We start from the raw sequence: 20,190 nt of genomic DNA, 5'->3' as shown, positions 1-20,190 counted from the left end.
AACTATTACCCCAGTTAAGATGTGTGCCTGGAAGCACACTTAGTGGAATAGCGGCATGCAGCAGGTTTGCCATCATAAGCCATTCTTAAAAACCTGAATCCTTGGCTTTGCGGGATCATCAGATCCAGTACAGTGGTTGCCGTTTTTCTCCTTGTTCATCCTGGTAACATGTCTGGACAGCTAGTAGAGAGAGCTCTGTCCTTCTCCACAGGTCCTCTCACCTCTATTAATTAGAAGGAAAGTAAAAGTTGCTCGGTCATGTCCAACTCTTTGGAGACCCCATAGCCCCCCAGGCTCCTCTGTCCATGGGGAGGCTCCAGGCAAGAATACTGGAGTGGGTTGCCATACCTTGCTCCAGGGGATCTTCCCAACCAAGGGATCGAACCCAGGTCTCCTGCATTGCAGGCGGATTATTTGCCAACTGAGCCACGAGGGAAGCCCAAGAGTACTGGAGTGGGCAGTTTCCCTTCTTCAGGGGATCTTCCTGACCCGGGAATCGAACTGGGGTCTCCTGCATTGCAGGCAGACTGTTTCCCAACTGAGCTACCCAGGAAGTCCTAACGAGAGGGAAGAGGTTACTTAAGTAAGACGTTACTTAAGCCACCATCTTCTTTTCCTCTCCTTTATGACTCTTCATCCAACTGGTCTTTATAAATTTTAAAGAAAACAAAGTCATTTCTCAATGGATTCAGATACTACCCCAAATTAATATTCCCCAAAAGTTCTTATTCTTATTTCTAGACCTCATCACCAGAAATTCCTGAGCCTAAACCCTGCCTAGCTTCTAGGATCAGTCATTTTCTCATTTCTCCCTTTTCCTTTTAGTTGAGTCTTGTCATTTTTGTCCCTTCCCTAAACATAACTTGTAATAAGGTGACATAGCAAAGTGATGAAAGTATAGATGGTTTGTTTTAATCCTGGGTTTTTGCCATCTACTTACTGTGCGACATTGGACAGGCTCTTTAACCTCTCTGGGCCTCAGTTTCAAAAAAATAAGTCAGTATTATAAATAATACCTACCTAAGATTGCAATTGTGAGGATTAAATGGGCTTAAGCACTTGCTAAGCACTTAAAATAGTACTTGTTGTAGTGTAAGCACTGTAATTGTGCTTGCTAATAATCATAAGTGCAATTCCCAGCACATAACTTACTCAACTTTCTGTCATCACTTTGAGGTATGTATTTGATGAAATCAGTAAAATCATTCTGTTTCAAGGGGAACAGAAAAGTATTTTTGAGCAATTGTCCATGTGGCTATTTCACCACATTTAGTGTTTTCAGATTTCTGTACAACAGCCTGGGCTAGTCCAGCAGCAAATTAAAAATGGACAGAGCTTATGTTTTGCACCCTTTATCTCACTGTCCCCCCGCCTCCCCCACACACATCCCCATCTCTTTGGACATAAGCTTTCATTTTTCCTCCATGTTCTGAAAACCTACTTCTAAGAAAGTGTCTCGGTTCATCCATGTCGCCACAAAGTAGCATTGGCATATAGACACTATGACGTGTGAAATAGCTACTAGTGGGAAGCTGCCGGATAACCCGGAGAGCCCAGCCTGGTACTCTGTGATGGCCTGGAGGGGAGTGAGGGGAGGGCTGAGGTAGGCTCAAGAGGAAGGGGAGATACAGATATAGATAATTATATATTATATATAACGTATATATTATATATGTATATATAATTATGACTGATTTGCTTTGTTGTATGGCATAAACCAACACAACATTGTAAAACAAGTATCTGCCAGTTTAAAAACCAAAGGTGTGTGATCTCCAACTTAGCGTGAATTTAAGACAATAGTGCCACTTGTCTCAGAGAGAGAACTTTTCAAGCCTGGTTCTGTTTCTCAAGGTTGTTTTGTTTTTCTGTCTCTCCTAGCCTTTCCACCTTGGGCAAATACGGGAGGTCCACATTGTGGCTCCAACACTTAGCACCCGCGGCGTTCTCCAGGCCCGAGAGGAGCGTCTGAGGGCGGCACCCCTGTCCCGGGGCTGCTGAGGGACCGCGCCCGGCTCCGTCTCACGTGAGGCGTCAGCTGCTGCTCAGGCAGCCCCTCGCCTCTCGTCACCCTGGGTGACGGCAGCGCCCGGTCCAGGGAGGGCCTGGGTGGGCTCAGCATAGGCAAGGGTGTTTCTGGATCTCTGAGAAGAAAATATCGGCGACAAGAAAGACATGCATTCATGAGTCTGGGATTCTCAAATCTTCCACAAGCCGCCTGCTAATTCTTGAGAGGTATATGTGGGGAAAATGCCCTGCTTGATAATAACGAGAGTTTTAGCCTGAAGTTCCACACAAAATTTCTAATCTTAAGAAATATAAGAGGCCCTAGGTGAGATCTCACTCGTGGCCTAGACCAGTATTGGGCACAGTATGGAATAAGGACTACCTGGCTCATAATGACCTGAAGTACTGTTTGAAATCCAGATTGTTAACTCTCCCACAAGGCAAGGAAATTAGGAGTGATGGGGCCAGAATTATGCCGTTTTCATGATCAGTAACTAGTGGTTATTTCCAGTCTAACCTGAAAGCAATTTGGTCTCTTTTCTTTCAGGGTCTTATGCTTCCTTTGGTCTTAGAGCTTCAAACTGAGGAGGGGGAGGGGCAAGGGTTCTGAAAGAGGAGGGGATCCAGGGCAAGGAAACAGTGTTGCCTTTGAACATTTTAAAAATAGTTTATTCTGGGGAAATGGTTCAAGAGAACAAAAGAAGGTGGGTCAGATTTTAGGAGAAGTGATGACATTTTGTGAGAAAATAGCAGTTGAAGGAAAAAGCAAACTGAAATACAGCATGAGTTTAAACAGTTGATGATAGAGACAGAAGTAGGAGCATCATGCCTACAGAGAGGGAAATACAGTTCTACCATTCTGTTGTCCCCAGGACCGAGCAGAACTTAGTTAATTTAACTTACTGGTTTTCAACCCATAGCATCAACCTGTAAATAAAACACAGGACACTTTGTTGTGTTTGCATAACAAATTATAAATATTATCATCACAGGTAAAGCAAACATGCTATTGCCCAAAGGTGAGCTGTACAAGGGGAAAGACAGAACTGGGGGCACAAGCAGTCTCAGGCATAAAGAAAATGATGAGATTAGAGTGAAAGTGAGTACTGTAGCTATGTCCTATAGCTAGTATTTCTTGAGAGCTTCCGTGTGTTGGACATTGAAGGCTGCAGATGTGTTATTATTTGCATCATCACGAGCAACTCCACGCAGTGGTGGTTATCATCCAGTTCCTCATCATACAGGTGAGGAAACAGAGGCCCAGGAAGGTTGAGTAAATTGCTCAGGATTGCAGAGCTAATAATATACTGAAGAACAAAGCTTCCAAGCCAAGTGGTCCATCTCCAGAACCAAGGCTTTTAGCCACTAGACTACTACTTCTCCCTTCAATAAAAGCCAGCAAAAATTGCATGGCATTACAGAAGAGAGGCAGCAGAAGTGATGAAATGAATATGATGTATTGGAGGGAAGAGGGATGAGAAGTAGTGGGGGTAGGAGTTTATCTTCCTGCCTCATGCTAGGGTGCTAAAATGGATCTACAATGGATACAGCAGATAAACATAATGTCTAGAATTATGGGGGCAACATTCCTGTGGCCAAAAACTGTCTCTGGAGAGGGGAACTGGGGTTAGAAAAGTTGAATTTCTGTATTTGAGATGCTATCATGTCCACATAGTATTTTCATAACAATATTTCCATTTATTTAGATGAAGCTTCAACTGTGTAAATGCATTAAAACATGAAATTCAAAATCATCTTTATATCTCATACATTTGCTAAGTGCTTGCCTTATCAGAATTGTTGTTTTCAGCTTTGAAGGATTTTTGTTTTTTAATGAAAAGCATTATAAATTTTAAAAGTTAAAAATTGTCCCTGGTGATGTTGTCCTGCATGGCCGAGAGAAGGTGTGGAACTATTAGAAGCAAACTGTATTTCAACCCTGCTTCTGGTAGGGAAGGAGAGTGTCTGAAGTCAGGCAACAGGAGCTTTGATCCTCTGGAGTCGGAAGGAACAACTTGGAGTAAATGAATCAGGCGGCAGGGTGCCGGGAGGAGGCTGTCGGCCTCTCTGTGATGGTGTTCTTTGTTTTGCAGGACTAATCTCAGAAATGTTGCATTAGGCTCAGTGCTGTGCATTTTTAGGCTGCAGTATTTTTCCATCTGTATACTTCATGAAAGCAAGCACTTTTATGCTCCCTTTAAAATGGGAATCTCCTATTTGAATTGCCTGGTGAGGACATTTGAAGTAATTCATTAAGCATACATATGCATGCTCTATCTCCATCTATGTAGCTATCAGTTATCCTTTCCCTACTCACCTGCCTGTATTAGTCTGCTCAGGCTGCTATAACAGAATAGCATAGACTAAGTGGCTTAAACAAGAGACATTTCACACTTCTGGGAAGTCTTAAGAGCAAGGCAGAAACACTTCCAGGTGAGTCCTCCATTTTTGGCTTGTAGATGGCCATCTCCTTGCTGTGTCCTCCTCACATGGTGGAGAGAGAAAGCTTTCGTGTTTTTTCTGTTTCTTATAAGAGCTAATCCTATCATGACAGCTCTACCCTCATGGCCTCTTCTAAACCTAGTTACCTCCTAAAAACTCCATCTCCTAATTCCATCACACATAAGGGGATAGGGCTTCAATATATGAATCTGTGGAGGGGGACAAAAAAATTGTCTTAACTCTCTATATCTGTCTGTCTATCTGTCTTTATGTGTAGAATAATAACAGTGGCTTATAATTCATTTCCCTGTGTTATTTTATCCTTCCAAAACTCGTGTGAGGTAAATTGGCCATAGGAAAATCACTGATTTCACTGAAACGTTTGAAGGTTGGATTAACTTTGTGATCACACAATCAATAAATGATGATGCCACAATTCAATCCACATCTTCTCCACCCTCCTTTCCTCTTCTCTTCTCCCTTCCCACTTTCTGACTTTCTTCCAGCCGCATTATTTACTAGCTTTTCCCTTAGGACATTGGTGTCCTTCTTCTGGGCCTTGCAGAGGTTATTCCCATTATCTGGAATGCTTTTTCCTCAGATATCTGACTCAGTTCCCTCCCGCTACACTGTTCAAACTCCACCTTCCCAGTAAGACTTATCCTGTTCTACTGTTTAACTGGAACACCTTGTTTCTCTGCCCATACACTGCTCAATCTCTGTTGCGTTTGTTACTAGGCTTCCCTGGAGGCTCAGTCAGTAAAGAATCCACCTGTAATGCAGGAGACCTGGCCCGATCTCTGGGTCAGGAAGACCCCCTGGAGAAGGAAATGGCAACCCACTCCAGTATCCTTGCCTGGAAAATCCTGTGGACAGAGGAGCCTACAGGTGGGCTACAGTCCCTGGGGTTGCAAAGAGTCTGACACAACTTAGCAACTAAACCACACCACCAGCTTGTCAGATAATTTACACTGATTTCTGTTCTCCCCTCTGACTACAGGATAGGCTACAGAGAGTCAGGAGTTTTGCCTTTATTGAACCTCCTGGAGGCCCAGCAAAACTCTAGGGTCTGCTAGAACTGGACACAGTTATACCTCTTATGTTTGGTATTTTAGCAGCCTATCTCAGAGCCAAGCCAGTTATTGAAGAGAATCTTTTCTGATACTTTAAGCAGTATGATCAACTTGAAGTAAACTTAAATTTTCAACAATTACAGAGCAGGCATGGACTCTTCCTTTGTTTCTCCAGACACATGAACCTGGATACAAAGTCCATCCTCTCTGGGTGAAGTGGGAACATACAGAGATGACTGGCCTAAGTTTCAATTGGATCAAAAGATGCACAAAAGAGACATTTAAACGTTTTCAAAAACGAAAACCATCAAGTGTGTTTCCTCTTCACACATCAGGGATTGTCTGGCCTCTGGTGTGGTTCGAGTGGTGCAGGGGGAGAGAGAGAGACATAGAGAAGTAAGGATGAGCTGCCCTGTCTCTGCCTCCTCTGGACCTTAGTTCTTCCTGGACTGTCACTCCTTACACTCAAAGCAGATTTCAGAAGTCAGCACACATGGTCATAATGTATGCCTAGCTCCACAACCCAGCCACTGGGACCCAGAAAATTTTGCAACCTTAAGTCTGCCTCAACACATCATGACTCATATATATCAATGGGTAAAGACACACAAACAGTAGTAGATTAACAGGAATAAGTTTTTACTTATATATAAATTACCTATATACATATTTGTCCATAAAGCTGGGAAAGATAAGTGTCCATTGAGGCAAATGGGTAGGGGGAGAGGAAGCAGCTAAAGACAGCTGTAGAACTTGCCAGTTCCAAGTGTAGGGAAAATATCCAGAAGTTTGGGTCGGCCAAGTTTACAGTCAAACCAGGGATGGCATAGTGGATGATACATGCAGATTACTTTCCATCCTCCACATGGAACTTCTCAATTCTGGTATGTAGTTCTGAACTGGGCTCAGATACTTCTCAGCCTGCACGACACACACACCCACCTTCCTCACCCATGCACATACAACACACACCTACTCGTGCATATCGCTGAGCGTGTGGTCCTTTGGCTCATTGCTGCTAAAGGCAACATCGTGCTCCTCCAAAGTCAGAGGGGTGCCCTGAGTTGGGGTCCCAGGAGTTCTGAGTGCAGACATTCCTCTCTAAATATATATGGTGCTATCCCCCATCGTACTACGTGGGTTTGGGCTGGGGAGGCCTGGGTGCTTTGTGTGAATGGGACAGCAGAAGTGTACCCAGTCACAGCGGGTGAGGTGCTGGCCCCCGTCACCCGCTCTGTGCTTTGCATATATGAGTTCCGAGCCCAGTGGCAGGTGCTGACACTGGGGCCTCCCATCCGAGATGAGATGTGGCTCCTTCCATGTGTTCACCCATGGTGTATTGGCCAGGTGGGTCCCAGTTGTACTGATGGGAAGTGTGGCTACCAGGTCCTCCATTCCTGGGAATGATGACGTTCCCTCCTATACCACCACCACTTGGATCTTGGACAGGTGGACCCCTTGTGTTTGGAAGTCAGGTGGAACTTCTAGTGGGTTTCAAGCCAGGGGTGGGTCTCACAGTTGCAAATCCAATGGATGCAGTGTTGTTCTAGTGAAAAGTTGAAATTGACTTGTCCCTTGACACAAATTTCTTCTTCATGGTGATGGGATTTGTAACTGTAGATTGTCTACACTCATGTGGGTCCTGGGTGCAGTGATGGGAAGTGGTAACACCCCGACCTCTAACCATAAGGATGGTGGTTTCCCCTGCCGTGACTCTACCACCTGGACTTGGCTGAAGGAGACCCCAGGCGTTTGGATTCAAGTTGGAACCAGATATGTGCCCGGATGCTGGGATGGGGGCTTGCTGTTCCTACTGCAGCAGCCAGCTGCAATGAGATGAGCCCAAGGTGATCTGGCCACAGTAGGAACACAGGTGGTGCTGGGTGTCCCACACAGTTCTGTGCAAAAGTGAGGTGGGCCAGATGCTTCTGAATAAGTGAGGCCTAGGGCATTCACACCAACCCAAAACTCCCACCAGCCATAGAGGCTGCAGCCCCATCAACAGTGGGCCTCATGTGGTACTAGCAAGACAACAAGCTACTGTCTCCAGGACTGGGCACTGTGGTATCCATTCCAAAACCAGAAGTAGCAGATACATCCCTGGGGAAAATACCTGAGCTGTAGACAGAGGGCGGCTGCATGTTGATGGTGGTGGTGGAAGACAGGGGATCTGGTAAACCCGAATCCATTATCCTTCCTCTGGGTGGCTGGACTGCAGAAGAGGTTAGCTTTTCATCTTGTGCTAGGGCTAATGGGTTTCCCAGTGGAATAGACTTGTTAGGCTTCTTCCTGTTGTTGGCCCCAGATGTGGGTTCAATGGTGAGTTCTGGGTTTCAAGCTTCACTTGAAACATGGGTACCTCTGTTGACCACGTCCACAGGTAAATAAGTCGAGGCTCGGGTCCAGGCATCGCTGCCACTGGGTGCTGTGTTCTCAGAACCAGGAAGAGCCATGTGGTATGAGTAGTGGTTGTCCTTGGAGTCAGAGGTAGACTAGAAAGTAAAGTCTGAGGAGGAGGTGCATCCATAGCTTTGATGTCAAAGACTGGTTTGACATCTGTAGAGATGCTGACTGCTGAAGCATAGATAACTGCCGAAGCCATAGGTGGGGGGCTGGGGGAGGCAGGAGCCGAAGCCATAGATGGGGGTTTGGGGAAAACAGGAGCTGAAGCAATAGATGGGGGGCTGGGGGAGGCAGGACCTAAAGCCATAATTTGGGGACTGAGGGAAAGAGCCAAAGCCCTAGAGAGGGGGCCAGGGAAGACAGGACCAAAAGCTGTAGATGGGGGGCTAGGGGAGAGAGTGGGCAGAACCCTAGATGGAGGGATGGGGAAGACACTGGCTGGAGTCCTACACAGTGGGGCCGGGGAAGACAGGACCCAAGGCCGTAGATGGGGTTCCAAGGGAGACATTAACCAGAGTCCCAGGTGGGGGCCCGGGGAAGGCGCCAGCCGGAGCCCCAGATGAGGGCCCGGGAAAGGTAGCAGCCTGACCCCCAGGTGGGGGCCCGGGGAAGACGAGAGCCTGACCCCCAGGTGGGGGCCCGGGAAAGGCAGCAGCCTGATACCCAGGTGGGGGCCCGGGAAAGGCGGCAGCCTGACTCCGAGTGGGGGCCCGGGGAAGGCGGCAGCCGGAGCCCCAGATGAGGGCCCGGGAAAGGCGGCAGCCTGACTCCGAGTGGGGGCCCGGGGAAGGCGCCAGCCGGAGCCCCAGATGAGGGCCCGGGAAAGGCAGCAGCCTGACCCCCAGGTGGGGGCCCGGGGAAGGCGGTAGCCGGAACCCCAGATGAGGGCCTGGGAAAGGCAGCAGCCTGATACCCAGGTGGGGGCCCGGGGAAGCGGCAGCCGGAGCCCCAGGTGGGGGCCCGGGAAAGGCGGCAGCCTGACTCCGAGTGGGGGCCCGGGGAAGACGACAGCCTGACCCCCAGGTGGGGGCCCGGGGAAGGCGCCAGCCGGAGCCCCAGATGAGGGCCTGGGAAAGGCAGCAGCCTGACCCCCAGGTGGGGGCCCGGGGAAGGCGGCAGCCGGAGCCCCAGGTGGGGGCCCGGGGAAGGCGGCAGCCGGAGCCCCAGATGGGGGCCCGGGAAAGGCGGCAGCCTGACCCCCAGGTGGGGGCCCGGGAAAGGTGGCAGCCTGACCTCCGGGTGTGGGCCCGCGGAAGACGACAGCCTGACCCCCAGGTGGGGGCCCGGGGAAGATGGCAGTCGGAGCCCCAGATGAGGGCCCGGGAAAGGCGGCAGCCTGATATCCAGGTGATGGCCCGGGGAAGACGGCAGCCGGAGCCCCAGATGAGGGCCCGGGAAAGGCGGCAGCCTGATAACCATGTGGGGGCCCAGGGAAGGCGGCAGCCGGAGCCCCAGTTGAGGGCTCGGGAATGGCGGCAGCCTGACCTCCGGGTGGGGGCCCGCGGAAGACGACAGCCTGACCCCCAGGTGGGGGCCCGGGGAAGACAGCAGCCGGAGCCCCAGATGGGGGCTTGGGAAAAACAGAGGCTCTCTGCTGCCCATCAGTGGCTGCAGATGTAGGGTGAGGGTTGGTTTGGGAGTGAAAGGCATAGTTAAAGATTGAAGCAGGGCAGGAGACCGTCGGCACAAATGGCGCTGGTGGTGTCTGGTCTCCCTGCAGTGCGTGTCTGCTCCACCCCAATACCTGGGGGAGACTGAAAGGTTACAGCATGAGCCGGGGGAGTAGTGTCCATGTCAGTGACGTCCTGATCTGAAGGAGACAGGAAGGTTACACTTGGAGATGCTGTGACTGTGGTGGTAAAAGGGACTCCAGTAGAAGTTGTAGCAGGGGGAGCGATGGGGCGGTCTGGAAGAGGGGTGAGTAAGTATGAGGGAGGGGGAGAATCTACACACATGGGTGTTGGGGATTCATTTTTGTCGGAGGGTGGCTGGAAGGGGAGGGTTGGGGTGCTCAGGGGTGTGGAGAGGTCAGAAATAGAAGGTGGTGTTGCTCTGACTGCACACGCAGTGCCCGCATCCTCCTTGAGGGCAGTTCCCACAGTGGGATTGGAAACTGGAGGCAGAGCATCTGCAGGACTAGCAGAATGAGAGTCCACGGGGGCTGTGTGTCTTGCCACCCGATCCACATAAGGTGTCAGGCAAGGTGGAAGGCCAGCCAGATTGGGGAATCTGGAGGACAGGTCGGCCAAGTTGGTGGTGGTAGGAGGGACCTGCAACGTGTGACTGACCGGAGGCAGGGAGCCTGTGGTCCCTGGGGCAGGCGGGGCGGCGCTGCGGCGTCGCATGGCCTGCCTTGGATCCCTCAGGATTCTGTTCCTCTGACGGTCCCTGTTTTGTTTCAGGGTGCCCCGGGTTTTGGCGCGAGTCATGGCTGGAAGCTTCGGAGGCGGGGGAAGGTCACTGCGACCCCAGAGCAGCGGCAGCGGGGGCGGCAGTGGCGGCAGCGGGGGCGGCAGTGGCAGAAAAAGCGGCGGGGGCATCGTCCTCTTGCGGGGGCGCCCACTGCCGGCGGCTCCCAGGGGAGAAGAGCTTCTCCGCGGGGTGTCTGAAGGTGGCTCACGCTGCAGCGCCTTCCCGGACATCGGTGACTCTGGGCAGCCGGGTTGGTGGTCTTCACCCAGCACCACTTCTCCTGGCCTCTCGGGCAGCAGGCTGCAGCGCGGACTTGGGGCAGAGAGCACCGTGGCCAGGGGGCCAGGCTGCGAGGGAGGCCGGCCGTCTCCAGCAGTGCCGTCTGAGCAGATGGCGGGGCTTTGGGAGGAAGGCTTCGTCCGAGACACCTGGGCTTTCTCACTGAAGTTGCCTCCTGGGTGCCCCGGAAGGAGGTTTGGAGGCTCGGGAGGGCAGTGGAGGGGCGGGAGGAGCCCGCCGGTCTCCTGGGGCCTAGGTGTCATTGTCATAGCCCCGCTGCGGTCCGGACTCATCTTTCCGTTGTCCTCTCCTTCGGCCTCTGTGTGACCTTCCTCCTCTGTCACGCCTTCCCTTTGATCTTCCTGGACCATGGCCTTACTCTCCTTTGCGCGAGGAAGTGGGCGGTGACTGGTTGGTACCGGCTTCCCAGCCTTGGCTACCTGAACAGGTAGCTCAGGGAGTGAACGCAGGAGAGTAATTTTGCGCCCCGGTGGAGGAATTCTGACGGTTCTCGAAGGTCCGAACATCATGGAATTACGAGTGGACAGGACGGGCTGCTGCTTCGGCCGCTCCCTCAAGTTCGCCAGGGGTAGCCCGCCCACACGGGAGTACCCAGCCTGCTGGATTGGGTACCACCTTTTCGGCATGCTGTAAAACCCGGACGATGAGGGCACTGGATCCTGGTTGAGCAGCCTGCGACCAGGTTGTAAAGCAGGAGCTGGGGCGGCGGGGTGACCCCGGCCAGATGTGGTGGCACCCCGAGGGCGCAAAACCAGCGAGCGCCGGCCCAGCGGGCGCCGGCGGCGGAGCACAGAAAGAAGTTTACACAGTAAATTGCCCGTATTGTGCGCCAAATAACCCGAGAATAGAATGTGAAACTGGGAGAGCGTCTCCCTAGCTTCTTACTCCTCTCGCGGTCAAACACGCCCTGGAGAGAGGAGGACTCAGCCTGGCAATTGTGACGCGTCCATGGTATACGTGTCACAGAGAAACTGCAAATTCCGGGGCAAAGGGCGGGCCCCAGTGCACGACCCCTCCCGGGCTCTCTAGCCGCTGAGACCTCCCACTGTGGGTGGCAGGTGTTTGGCACCAGATGGGCCACCGTGCAGAGACTCTTCAGGACCGTGGGGGCCTCCTTCTCCAGAGCTCATCCCATCTAGCTCCTCATCATGCAGCCCCCTTGGTGCCTGCGTGTGTATCTGCCGGCCCTTCCCTGCCTGGGTCTCAGAGACCTGTGCAAAGCTGACTGCAGGAGCCACCCACCCTCCCGGGGGTGGTCCAGCACCTGTGGGGACCTCTCCAGCTTCTCTGCGAGGCCAGGAGCCAGGAGCAGCTTCTCCGCCGCGGCTCCTCTGCCATCATCACCAGCCGGAATGCAGAGCCCTCACCTGGCCAGGTGCTGCACCCCACCACGTCCTTTTCTGGCGGGTAAGCCTCTTTCTTCACTTCTTTTTAGAAATTTGGTACAACAGTTAAATCTTAGACTGTTCTTCAGGGTGTGCAGATGGTAATGGCTTAGCCAGGTTGTGACCCAAACCTGCTCTGGGCTGTGGTGCCTCCCCGCCATACATGCTTCACGTGTTACTGCTCTTTTCTTGTCCTCCTTATGGCACTTAGCCCTAAGTGTCATACCTATAATGAGTCTATATCCTACCCTGTAGGTTTTCTTTTGCTCAATTCATGAATTGATCACCTGCTGCGTTGGGTTCTGATCTCAGAAGAGGCAGGTTAAGGACCACCAGTTGTCAGCATAGCACCAGCGGAGGTTTTCCCTTTGGGATAGTTTGAAGGATCCAGATATGTAAAGATGATAGTCTAGATAAATCATGGGCTTTCCTGAAAGAAATTTACCAGTGCATTATTCTGTATGGATTAGAAGCCTGTTTCTGTGGCCTTCCTGGAGTGTGTTCAGTAAGGCAGCTCATTCATGTTGAGAAAGCAAACACATCACTTATTGCAGCTTCATAGTGGAGCCCTGTGTCAGCTTCAGTCAGTCAATACAGTTTGGTCACTGTGAGCATGTCAGCTGGGTCCACTCTTTACTACCATATATAATTCTAAAGATTCTTATGCCCAGGAGAGAAGTCACACTCTTGGGTGTCTAGGACAAGGGAGACATGTTATTATTCACAAGGTAGAAGCTTCAAAAGAATAGGATAGGACTGAAAACTCCTAGTCTAACATGGCTTTATCGAGTTTGAATCTTGTTTCTTTGGCTTACTTCATTGGAGTGTTTTCTTTCTCCTGGGCTGACATTGTGTGTTACACAGCAGGCATGTGACATGTAGAGGTTTCAGAACCCAGAATTGTATTGATCAGTGAAACTTTATTTATATATTTTAGTTTAAAATCTATTTAAAATAACACTGGACATAATTCATATATTATAAATTAGTTTGCCCTCTGCTCTTGAGATTCTTTTTATAGTATGTCAGAGTAAATTTGGACTTCCATCCCCAAGAAGATTTGAGATTGGAGGACACAAAAGGTTTTTCTCAGACCTAAATTATGTCTGAAAAAAGCGAGAAATATCATAAGCCCTATCTGACCTCTCTAGGAGCAGAAATGATTTACAGCTGTGGCATTTAACCATAATTCCTTGATCTCATTTGAGAAGAGTTCAGTAAGGAACAATCTCTTCATTTTTGTTTCTTCCTTATTTTCTTGTCTTGCTTACCAACAATCCATTGTAATCCATGGATTGATATGGCAGCAGGCTGAGTGGTCTCTGGAGCTCATACAATTAACTTTTTTCCCTAAAATAACTTTAATTTCCTTGTTTTTCAGCTCCTCTTCTTTCCTTGCCCTTTGCTATAACCAGAACTCACTGAAAGCTAACTGGCTTTGTGCAGACCCTCCTTAGGACAGTCTTTCCTTAGTTATTTTATTCATCACTCGGTTTCATTTTTTGCCTTCTCGAAATATGTTGAAATCTTTCTGTAGTTGATGACTTCCACAACCTCTTGGCTTTTACTGGCTTATTAATTTTGGTATTTCTACACTTTTATTTAAGTATGGTTTCAGAAGGAACAGAAAGTAAATGTGTCCTAGTCTGCCATCTTGAGCTGAAAATCCCTGTCAGTTTTAGCATCCAGCATTCCCATGGGGTGGGGCGGGGACCTTGGCATTAATAGGTGTAACACTCAAGATTTCAGCTTTTCTTGGGCAGTCACTAAGGACATAGTATGTGGTAATTTCTAATGGGAAAATAATAACTATTTCATGGAATTTATTTGAGGATTACATTAGATAATGAACATACAAATGCTTTCTAAAGTTTCAAAGTCCATAAAAATGTTTCTTGTTATTGATTTGGTGCTACTTCAGTTTTACTTGACAGTGATTCATGACCTTGCTTATGTGAGAAGATGCCTTCTGAAACAATTATGATCATTTAAAATATTTGTTTATTTTAAATGTTTACTTGTGTAAGGAGCTGTGCAGAATGAACTGGGCATCCCCTGCCCCCTAGTGGCTAAAAAGCTGCACACAAAACACTTTTAACATTTCCAGAGTGACTTGGAAAGGGCTGAGAGCTGGGAGACGCCGCTCTAAGGGACTTGCGTTTGTGTACTGCAGTCTGTAATTGCCTGTGCCGAAAGTTTTAGCCCCTCTTTTTTTTCTGGCATGTTATCTAAAGCTGGCTAATTAGCATTCTTAAGAGTAGATCATTTGTTACTTTGAATTAGGTGTGTTTTGTTCAAGGACAAGTTAACATATGTCAAGTCATGCTGAATGTAGATTCTCATTTTCATACAAAATAATGAATATCTAAAACACTTGGAATTTGTGTTTTAAAGCGTGTCCTGTGAATTGTTGAAAATCAGTAACTTTGTTTCGAGGTTTATTTAAGGGTAAAATTATTTTTTTCATTTTATCTCTCGATCTCAAGATTTATGTAAAATCCCATATGCTGAGTCTGTTCTTTCCAGAAAGTGAACTGAAACATTTATCTAGAAAGCATCTCAGTTCTGACCTCCTGGTCTTTTGTTTTGAAGCAGGAAGACAGCTGAAATTTTTGTAGTTTTACACAGCCATGATGTTGTTCTTACTATACAGATATTGAGAAAGTTTCTATTAGCTGATCCTTAGAAATTTTATAAACACATGTGAAAAATTTTTACAGAGAGAAATGGAAAGTTCAGTTAATATTTTCATTGCCCAAAATAAATTATGAATTGTAGATGCATTTTTAAAATTTCAATTGAAAGTTATTTGGAGGAAAACACAAAACATAACAAAGATAGAAAGAACAAAAATAACAGAAGAAGGTGTTACCTGGAAAAAAAAGGAAAGCAAATTGTTCCTCATGTGTCCTGAATTATAAGCATTATTGTATTAGAGCAACAGTTATCTCAGGTAGAGAAAAAAAAAGGTTAGGCTTGTACACGTGTTTCGTTTCCGGTTGTATATTTGTTTTATAGTTTAATTATGTTTTGGGAAAGTGTGACTAAGGCCTGTTTTAACACAAGTCAATAAATTAGACTGCATGCTTTTGTTATAATAGACATGTTAACATATGCGGTTCTTCATAAAATAAGTTTTTTTTCATATATTTTGAATCATTTTTTTCCTATTTTTCAGCCTCTAAATGTGACCTGTGCTTATAACTGACCTTACCTGTAAGTACAATGCTGTTGTCCTTCCTAGTTTTTTACTACTTTATTTTTAATTTTTACCCTCTTTTAAGAATCTGTTCCAAGTGGAGAAAATCAGAGTGTGACAGGAGGTGAGGAAGAGGCAGTGGATGAATGCCAAGAGTTAAATGCAAGAGAAGAGCGGGATATTGAGATAATGATGGAAGGCTGTGAATATGCAATTTCTAGCGCCGAGGCCTTTGCAGAAAGGTTGTCCAGAGAGCTGCAGGTGTTAGATGGGGTCAGCCTTTCTTGTAACGTGTGGCTAGTGATGTGTGGTAAGCTGAGGAGACTGGTGATGTTCATATTCTGCTGCCGCTGCCTTTGAGCCTAGACGGTGGGATCGTTGCTGTCTTTCCCTAGAAGCGCATCACCAGCTGCCTCCCTCTGTCTTTCACTGTTCTTGGTCCAGAGACAGAACCATTCCTATTAGGCCAGTGAAGGCAGTTGGCTGAGGTTCTGGATTTGGGGAGGTTCTTGATATGAAGTGATGGAAGTAGAAAGTAGCCAACCTGAAACCACCCTGGGGGTTGATTCCCCCAGCCTCTGGAACACTTCAGAATAGTTCAAGGCAAGAGAATAACATTTTTGTGGTTTGGGGGGAAAAAAATAGGTACAAGTTAGAAGGAGAGAGAGTGAGCTGAAAGAAGCGAATCCTTTACCCAAAGAGAGCAAAATAGTGTAGTGAAAACAGGAGAGCCAGGGCAAAAGGATGTTTGACGACTCCTCTGAACTGCTGTGGAATAGATGCTGTTTATTTGTATGCACATATCTGAGCTTGTACCTACATGTACATCTTTAGGAAGTAAAAAGCTACAAGTAGCACCTGTCTTATGAGAAAAATCTAAAATGAGAGTGTTTTGTGAGGGGGGTGTCGTTTTGTTAGGCAAAGTATGAATTTAAGAAAAACTCTGAGAATAAGGAATGTTTTTAAGACTTAAAAGAGTGTTGGCATTTTATACATGAAAGGTACAGAAGTTGTAAGGTTGAACTGAGGTCCAGAGATTACACCAATAGCCCAAGCTTACAAATTTGTAGAACTCTCTGGAAGTAAAGCCTAGAAGAGACTTCAAGATGTTGAAGTGAAAATTGTCCTGGATCAGTTCAAGTCACAGCTCTGCTGCTTAAGATTCAGTGGGTCAGAGCTCTGCTGCTTTACAGTTGGGCTGCACCTCCATGGGAGTTATTATGAATAGTATATAAAATAACATGTGAAATTTTAGCATCACCCATACAATGGTATTATTTTAACTCTTTATCCAAATTTTTTCCTCATATCATGTTATCTGCCTTCTTAATGTGGCTTTGTGGTTTGTATTTTCTAGTTAATGTTGCCTCTGTGTTTCAAGTCATCATATTACTTTGCAGCTTAATTTTGGGTTTGAAAGCTTCCATATTTCAGGGAATTGAGAATCAATAGAGTCTTTAGAAAATATTAATAAGGGGTCGGTGGTTTGTTGCTACTTTGTCTGGAAAAAAAAAGTAGTTGCAAATGAAAGAGAAAAGAAAGAATATTGTAGAAGGAGCTACCTTATGGCAATAGACTCTTCCACATCCTATTAGTACCAATCATGCTACAGTTATAAATTAGTTCCATGTATCTGTTAAAGACTGGCATGCTACTGCTACCCTCTTAACTAAGGTATTAGCATAGGTGATTATTATGCTTTTGTTTAGGGTTTTACATAAATGTTGCAGATTATAGAAAATGTCTATAGTTGATAGAGCTGGAAGCAGCGTCAGAGATGGTATAACCTAACGGCACTAATGAGAGTCCACCATTGCTGATGATACATCATGGCGCATGCCCTAAATATGCGGTATTGAGATCTGGTCCCTAACCTCCACATAAGGGGACGTGTGCTTCCCTGAAATACTGTGTGAAAAAGTGGAGTGTAAACACAAAGCAGCCAATTAAAGTAGACGTGTAGATGTGTGTGTCAGCCTTTGTTGCCGCTGCTGCTGAGTCACGCTGCTGTCAAAGATTTATGGATATTTCATTTGAAGAATATGAAGTATTACTTCTCTTTTTAACTGTGTAGGCCAACATCCAGTCTATCATGGCCTCTGAAAAGCAAGTCAACATCCTAATGAAGTTACTGGATGAGCCTCTCAAGGAGGTGGATCAGATTGAATTGAAACTGAGCAGTTATGAGGAAATGCTCCAAAGTGTAAAAGAACAGATGGATCAGATCTCCGAAAGCAACCACCTCATTCATCTCAGTAACACTAATAACGTAAAACTCCTATCTGAGATAGAGTTTCTTGTGGTAAGCATGGTTATAAACTACTAGCAACAATTAAAAAAAAAAAACAAAACTAATGATCTCTAAAGCCCATTTGCAAGTATTTTCTAGTTTCCTTAGGAGAGCAAGATTTAAAAATACTGAAGTTTCAAACACCCAGTAATAGGATTGCGTAGCATCTTACCTGTAAACTTCCTAAGAGTACACAGACAAATGGTGTGTTTGTTTACTTTCCAGAGCCACATGGACCTGGCCAAAGGTCATATAAAGGCACTTCAGGAAGGAGATCTTTCTTCTTCCAGGGGCATTGAGGCCTGCACCAATGCTGCAGATGCCCTGCTGCAGTGCGTGAATGTAGCTCTTCGACCAGGTATGACCATAAAATCTGCCCAAGAACCTGGGACTAAGCTTCTGACTTAGTGTAAAGCTTTTGACAAGAAGTCCATGAGGCAGGTGGTTTAGGGTTAGATTATTAGCTATTGAAACAAGTTTCACTTACTCTCAAACATAATTTATATCGGCACGAAGAACTTGTTCATTTCAGTACCTTCTGATTGACCATCAGTGACTCTACGTTAACACCAGCATTTTTCTTCAGCGCTGTTCACAGGACCTAGCACAAAGTAGATGCCGTAAGGCTTTGCTAGACCAGCGGTTCCTAAACTTGAGCTTGCATCGGGATCACGGCTAGGGGCCAGCGCAGAAGCAGTAGGTCCGCTCTGAGGCCTTAGAATCCATGTTTCTGACCGTTCCCAGGTGAGGCTGAGGCAAGACCGCAGCGTGAGGATCGCTGAGTTACACTGTTTTTCCCCCTTACCTTTCTTTTATAAACACACGCATAAACCAGCAAAAGGTTGAGTTCTTCAGAACTGAAATACGGCTTCTGTTATAAATGCACTCCTTAGACATCCGGGAGCTCTTTAACCCGTTGAATAAGCTGTCACGATTTCAGGCCATGACGTGCTTCTGGCAGTTCAGCAGCAGCAGCAGCAGCGTTTCAGTGATTTGCGAGAGAATTTTGCCCGGAGACTGGCCAGTCACCTCAACAATGTTTTTGTTCGACAGGTAATTTTATCTTATTATAGTACTGGCATGTTCCTGTAGCTTGAAATGAAATGGTCACAGAAAAAAAATTTTAATGTATTTAATTGGGAGCACAATATGTTCCTTTCTATATTTATTTGATTTTAATATTTTTAGATATGTATGTATTTGCTCATAGATGTTTTCGGGGCCTCAGTGGTCTCCTATGAAGACAGTTCCTTTTAGTCAAAATTCCCTAAGTTTTAAATAATTGTGCTTGCATGTTACATATACCCCATTTAGACAATCTTGTTTCTAAAAATAAGTCCAAACTTGTTACGTTTTTAATGTTTGGCCTGTTTTATTTTTCAGTATTTTCAAGTGAGAACAGGGACTTGATTCCATGTTTTCAGTATTTCATTGGCTCCATATACTTATAAATATGAGAAAAATGACTAACTCAATTGTAAATTCTAGTTGATTTAATCTTATAGAAAACCTTTATCTCTATTTCTATGTGGAAAGGGTGTTATAATTAAGGTTGTGGCAATGATATAAATGTTACTGTTAAGTATACCTTAGAGGGATTTGACTAGAAGGTGCTTTTTTTAATAAATAATAAATTAGACTTAATATTTCTTGAATAAATTAGGTGTCATAAATTAGATTTTGTGTATTTATGATCTCTTTAATAGGGATTTGGGGCCAAAAAAAAGTTGAGTGAAATTTTGTTCATCAAGAAATGCTGACTGATATTCCAGGTTCTTATTTTGTTTTCACTTTGTAGTATTCTGAAACAATTGTATTTACTCTATTTTATTTCTGATTAGTTTACTCAGGCCCTCCTTCAACTCTATAACAGGTCCTACTTTCTTTCCGTGCCTGTGAGTACATCAACTTTGGCTCCAGCTTCTCCGATTCTTTTTTTTCCCCTGTAAGGTTTACTAAGCTTAATAGCAGCAGAATCTTTATAGTTATAATTTACTGATTTGAGCTACCTGTTAACCATATTTGTGGCAGTTTTTTTAATGTCCCATAACAGAAAGTTTATTTAGATCCAAAGGCATTTAATCTCATTCTGCTTGCCTTTCTTTCTGTCATTCTTTCATTCACTCACTCACTCCTTTATTTGGAAGTCATTTGCCAAGTGATTAAAGATGCATTCCAGACATTTCATTGGAATAGATGAGAGGCTGATTCTTTGCTCTAGTTGCTCACGATCTAGAGAAGGGCGACAAACAGACTGAGGGAGGGTGTATGTTATGGTGGTACCATGGGAGTAAAGGAAGATCAGCTAACTAACCGTGCAAGGGGGAACCAGGGGAAGACTCTCTTAACATTCCACTTGACTTGAAAAGCTTCAGGAAAAAAGTAAACCTAGGAATCACATAGGAAATACTAATGCACATTTTTCTTACACTATTATTTCAATAATATCTATTTTTACACAATTCCCTAGTTTTTTTAAATTATCCTGTTGACAGGCTATAGTCCACATTTGTAAATGGTATGGAAAATACCAGTCATTAAATGATAATCCTTTCTCCACCCTTAATTGTTTGTTATAACATGCTATTATTTGTGATTTTTGCTTCCTTGCCTTATAAACTAATGGCTTTGTTTAAAATGAATGCATCCCAGTTCTGAAAATCTAATATGCATTGTTAC

The 20,190-nt window shown here is 46.0% G+C and overlaps 1 protein-coding gene across 1 annotated transcript in view; it reads left to right on the top strand.

The window, feature by feature from the left end:
- LOC136155196 (exocyst complex component 1-like) overlaps window positions 1-20,190 on the top strand; it is a 94,552-nt gene that overhangs the window by 39,145 nt on the left and 35,217 nt on the right. Inside the window, 6 exon segments of the mRNA XM_065917059.1 lie at window positions 1,882-2,235; window positions 10,328-12,044; window positions 15,201-15,238; window positions 17,296-17,523; window positions 17,737-17,869; window positions 18,452-18,564. Coding sequence (XP_065773131.1) covers window positions 17,314-17,523; window positions 17,737-17,869; window positions 18,452-18,564 — 456 coding nt within the window. The 5' untranslated portion in view covers window positions 1,882-2,235; window positions 10,328-12,044; window positions 15,201-15,238; window positions 17,296-17,313.

Source organism: Muntiacus reevesi, unplaced genomic scaffold (genome assembly GCF_963930625.1).
Source record: "Muntiacus reevesi unplaced genomic scaffold, mMunRee1.1 SCAFFOLD_115, whole genome shotgun sequence".
In the NCBI taxonomy this organism is placed as follows: Eukaryota; Metazoa; Chordata; class Mammalia; order Artiodactyla; family Cervidae; genus Muntiacus; species Muntiacus reevesi.
Note: the sequence above shows the minus strand (reverse complement) of the source record. Positions and strands in the feature narration are given on the sequence as shown.